Raw genomic sequence first — 6000 nt, forward strand, 5'->3', positions numbered from 1 at the left:
ATCCCCTTTATCTATTTGTAATGATAAATCCAGAAAATGTATAATTTTATCATTTTCTTGTTCCAGCTCAATCTCTAGGCCAAAATTGTTGTCGTTGATGTCTTTTATAAATTGCTGTAGTATTGGTTTTGCTTTCCATATGATAAGCACGTCGTCGACATACCGAGCATATAATACGATTTGCATTCCATATTTTGGTATGATGTTGTTCTCTAATGTTCTTAAAACCATTTCACATAGCGTACCTGCTATTGGGCTTCCCATTGCTACACCTTTCTGCTGCGCATATGTGACTCCTTTGAAGTTAAATATCGACGAATATGTGGTTAGATGCGTCAGCTCTAGTATCTGTTTTCTCTTCTTTTCTGTATTTTTGATTTTGTTTAACAAGAAATCTCTTAAGTGGCAAAAACAAGGCTCTAGTTTAATGGATGGATATAACGCTTTAAAATCCAATACTGTCATATAACTTACTTCTTGTGGTTTTATAGTTTTCAATTTATGGAGCAGCTCTAGAGGATTTTTTATGCTGTAATTGTGCGTGGGCAAGTGCGTGTTAATAAAGCCTTTAAGTAATCTTTCCAATATTATTGTAGGTGAATCTCCTTTATCTACGACTGGCCTAATACTTTTTCCGATTTTATGCGTCTTAGCAAATCCGAAGAGTCTCGGCATGGATGGGGAGGTGACTACTATTTTCGTCATACCCAGCTCTTTTGCAAGTGGTGTTTTAGCGAATTGCTTGATTCTTGTTTGCAGTCTCTCCAAAGCACGTGGGTGCGCAGTAATACATTTTGTTTCATTTATGTATTTCAGCAACAGTTCATCATATGTATTTCTTTTCATGATTACTACATCCTTTGATTTGTCGGCTCTTGTAAGTACTAAGTTATTATCTTTCAGCCATTGTTTGCTTTTTTTGATATTCATCCATGTTTGATTGCTGTCTCGTTTCTTATTTATATGCTTTATTTTAAGAGCAATCTCCCATCTAAACATTTCCTTCTTTATCTCACTTAGCCCTTCTATTGCTTGCTCAACGTCCGGCACGATCTTTTCGTGTGTGAGTTTGGGTTGCGGGACGTATTTAGGGCCAAATTTGCAAGCTTCCTTAACATATGTTGGAGGTATGATGCCATCCCAGGATATAATTGTTGTGTTGACTTGCGGTCTTACTCTATCTTTCTGATGTTTTTTAATCCATTCCATTTTTTTCTTATACTTTTTCCGCATTCTTTCTGTAATTTGATTGGCTAGTTTTATTACACGGTTGTTAGCTTCCTCTAATATGTGTGGCCCTGATTCATATAACTCGTTTTCTAGATCTACTAGCTTTTTTAGCAGGTAATACCTTCTGCGTCGTGTGGAGCGGATGGCTTTTCTTAAGCATACTACTCGTAATCTTGGCAGTAGAGAGGCACATCCATGCGGTAACCGTATTCTCCATATTGACATGGGGAACACATTGCATTTTCTGCATTCCATTAAGAAGTCCGTTTTTGCATCGTTTCTACAAATCTTCGTAATTAAAATTCGATACCTTTTGGCCGGCGTTGCCATACTCAATCTCTTCGTAGACTGTATATCGTAATAATTACACTACTCATTACACTAACTACATACTAGAAAACGTTTGAAGTGTTATAATAAATTTGGCTGTATTATATAAGGTGTATGAGTAATGTAATTACAAAGAATTAAATTTCCATAAACACTCATGAGCTTGAATAAGCTCAATCAGTCTTGATTCTATAAAAGCTGCACCAGACTTCTCACTTTTCACCATGATGATGAACTATGTTTAAAGTTGCCACCATAAGATATTGCACAAAGGTGTTTGCAATCAGTGCAAGTAGTACAAACTTTTTGTTTCTAGTTGTGGTTGCAGTCATTCCAGTCTCTGGAAGGGGCTTACTGGTTACAGTTGTCTGTGTGGCTGGAAACAGCTTAAGAGATTCTCAACAACTTTGTCATAAACCAACTGTAACATCAACAGTCCTTAAGTCAACCACTTCTGTATGTAGGATACAGTGTATAGCAGTTTCTGCAGTACAAAATGCACAACTAACCATTCTTATCAGTGAAACACTGATAACTGAATGTTAGTCATGCATTTCCTATTGCCTGGCCATTTCATTTTCCAGGTCTTAGTCTGTGGGATTTTTTTATTGTGGAGACACTTAAAAAGTATGATTTATCAAGGAAATGCTACAAATTTGGCAGCCTTGAATGTCTATCATTATCATAATGCTGTGAGAAATATTACAGAGGATCAGTTAAAGTCAACTATTAGCACCATTGTTCATTGCCTTCAGGTTTTACATCATAAGAATAGAGACAATGTTGATCAGTGTTCCCTATATCACTAAGATCTCTGTATAATATGAAAGTCTTGTACAAATGAAAAGTTTGTTCTTTACAGTGCCAAAAGTGTCATGGTGGTGAGTTTTGGTATTAATTATTTTTTTATGGAAATGTTTTCTGGATGTCCTGAAATGTCACCATATCAAAATTTGTTGTATTTGGACTGCTAATAACTCTCCAGACAGTATCAAATAGGGCTAAATGAACTGCCAAATTATCAGACTATAGTATGGTTATGTAATTAATTAAATACCCCCAAATAATAATTACATAGCCATATTGCAGCTTTATTCATTTAGCTTTAACTATAAATTGGGTTTTTTAGTTGATATATATACAGTAGAGCATTGATTATCCAAATACCTGTCAACCAAAAGCGTTCCAGTCAGCAAATTCAAATTTTCGCTGGTGCTTTGGTGCTGTAACATTCTCCCCCTTCCTGCCAACCTAAACTGTAGGCCTACTTTAATGTACTACTTTATGTAAGATATGTATTTATAAGATGTGTGATACAAAATATGTACAGTACAGTTTTGTGTTTAAAATATTTTTTCGTAAATGATTGGTTATCCAAAAAATCGGTTATCCAAACAACCCCAGTCCCGAATTGTTTCGGATAATCGAAGCTGTACTGTAATTCCTTGCTAATAATTTCAACTAATATTCAGACATCTCCTATAACAGTATATTTTTTCTTTCTTTCTTTCTTTTTTAGAAAAACCTTTAAACATGGCCAAATTACAACTACTGTGTAATCTAGATTTAGACCACTAAGCCTTGTTAGAACAGTTGATCATATATTAGTTCCTGAATTTTTGAGTGTTTTATCTGCAGCCTATAACTTTCCATAAACGGAAACAAATCAAAACCATTTGCAAATCATTCCCAAAACTAGGAGGGACATCATGTTCACTGAATACAAGTAAATATCCAGATTTAATCTTCTGAAACAGATAGAAACTTTCAGCTTGTTTCTGCTTGTCTAGTTATCAAATTGTTCAGTTGTTCTAAAAATCAAACTATCCACATGACCATATTACAAATATATATGTTGCAATGTAACTATTATGAGAACTGGAGGAAATACAGTATTTAATAAAAATTCACACCTTAAAATAGATTTCTGCAACAAATTTTAATGAAATAAGAACTTGTTGCTGGAGTCTATTTTAAGGTGTGAATTTTTATTGACTAATATGTGTCATTTTTTTCTAATTTTAAAAAATTGCAGTATTTTTTAAAAATCAAAAATTATTTTGTTTATGTCAGATTATGCAGGATCTGACATGCCAGTATTTTATTGAAATGAATTAAATTTTATTTTCTATATATTAATATTAAAAATGTAGAAATCAATTTATTAATGTTTGTAAAATTTGTAATAAAATAGTAGTAACTATGGCAATTATCACTTTTAATAATAATTATCATTATTGATACTAGTTACATGTTTTATATCTTTATACACTGCTAAATCATTTAATTTATTAATTAAATTAAAGAGTACTGAAAGTATTTGTTCTTCATTGTAAAATGTACTTTTAAATAATGTTCTGAAAACTGTAACACGTAATAAGTACACCTGTTGATAATTTTCAGATATCAAAAGTTAATCATTTTAGTAAATTACTCTATCAATTTTTTTACTAGTTGATGTGATGAGGTTTCTTAAGGCTCGAAAAAATGAATTGAAATTCCTCACATCAGCAATAGAAACAAAACTTCCAAAAAGAATTATACAGCAATTGCCTCGTCACATGAGACGTAGAGCTGCCAGTCATAATCCTAAAAGACTACCAAGGAGAGTAAGAGAACGAGCTATGAAAGAGGTAAATTATTATTATTGTTATTATTATTATTTTTTTTTAATTTTTCTTATAATATATTAATAATTAAATGATGATTATTATTATTAGTAATAACTTATAACTAATTCTAGGATATGAAAAATCATATATATAGACTGATAAATAGATCATTGATAGTTATAAAAATGATAAGTTTTAATGTGCATGAATTCTGTAAATATTTGATTTTTAGTGCCTGGATGGCCTAGCTTTAATTATTAGCTATCAGATTTTGAACTTGATACACAATAAATACAAAATAGGATATTCTAACTGGAAAATAAGGTCGCTCCACAAACTAATAACAGCAGACTAGACTTGCTAGACCATGAAAGCTGCCAAATCAAAGAATACTAGTCTAAAGAATTTCAATTGTAAGCTCAGAAATATAGTCAGTATTTATTTCTGCATGCATTATGTAAATATATTTCATATGTTAAATGTCTCCTCTATTATTTTGTTATGTTGTTTGTACTTATGATAAATCATAAATTTAACACTAAATGATAAAACTGAAAAAGTACTGAAAGTATTTGTTGTTCATTGTAAAATGTCATATAACCTTAAACAGGGATGCACAACCTTTTCTGAAGAAGGGCCAAATTAGGATTAAGTTTACTGACTGGGGGCCGGACCTCCAAGTGATTAATGCGATGGCTGAGATTGGATGCTGGCGGCAATCTTCTTGATGTCTAGCGTAATGGCAGATGTTGAAACAACCAGCAGATTTTCCAAATTCTCGTTGGTTAACCTGTTCTGTGTTTTGCACTTGTTTAAATTTATAAGCGAAAACGCTTGTTTGCATACATACCATGTTTCCCCGAAAATAAGACCTAGCAGAGGTTTTGCTGAATTGCTAAATATAAGACCTCCCCCCGAAAGTAAGACCTAGTAAAGTGTTTTTTTTTTTACTCGTAACGGTCATCGACAGCAGGTTGAAAGTGGCCGTTGGCTTTTTGAAAGTACAGCCACTGATTGGTCAGCAGACAACACGCCACACGGCATGATTTGCATAAGACTATGGCTTGGAATCACAGATTTGCATAATGTTATGGCTGGTGATCACTAATTGGTCGGCCGGGAATCATGCCACATCATATTTGCATAGTGTTATGGTTCAGTAAGCAGTAATTGGTCATCGAGCTCGATGTAGACGCTATAAAAAGGTTAAGTTGAAGCAAGAGTGGGAAGTCCACTCCAACGGAACTTTGTAAGTTCACTTCGGTTTTATTTAAGTTCAGTTCAACATGACGGGATATACGTCACTCTCGTCTAAGTTCGACTTGGGAATTTTTTTGTTCAATAGTAAATGTGAATTCTTCATGGAAAAATAAGACATCCCNAAAATTAATAATTAATTAATAAAAGTTTTCATCTGTATATGTTGTTATTTGTCTTTAACTTTTTTGACTATAGGATTTTTTATAATTTTTAAAATATTTTTTAGCATTTATATACTCCACTAGTAATATACTGTTATGATCTGTTGCACTTTCAGTAGAAATTTGTTATATAATATATAATCATCAACATAAGAGATATGATTAATTATACTGATTGGCAATTAACATAATATGTGTCTGTTTATTCATCTTTTATTCCTTATTGTGTTAAGTTGCTGACAGTATCCCATTTGTTAGTCAACGATATAATATCAAATCCTATCTCATAAATATCAATTTTTAATAATTTATTCAATAATGATAAATAAAGAACATTGTGTGTATGTATAAATATATATATATATATATATATATAATGGACATCTTTTCCATATATATATAATGGA

General features: G+C 32.2%; 1 protein-coding gene across 1 annotated transcript in view; it reads left to right on the forward strand.

Annotated features, from left to right (window-relative positions):
• The window catches only part of LOC111630194 (ribonucleases P/MRP protein subunit POP1-like), a 60893-nt gene that overhangs the window by 8876 nt on the left and 46017 nt on the right, over nucleotides 1-6000 (forward strand). Inside the window, exon 4 of the mRNA XM_023374256.1 lies at nucleotides 4015-4193. Coding sequence (XP_023230024.1) covers nucleotides 4015-4193 — 179 coding nt within the window. The remainder of the gene's footprint in view (nucleotides 1-4014; nucleotides 4194-6000) is intronic.

The sequence above is a fragment of the Centruroides sculpturatus genome, unplaced genomic scaffold, assembly GCF_000671375.1.
Source record: "Centruroides sculpturatus isolate CEXI.00-Female unplaced genomic scaffold, Cexi_2.0 scaffold613, whole genome shotgun sequence".
NCBI lineage: Eukaryota > Metazoa > Arthropoda > Arachnida > Scorpiones > Buthidae > Centruroides > Centruroides sculpturatus.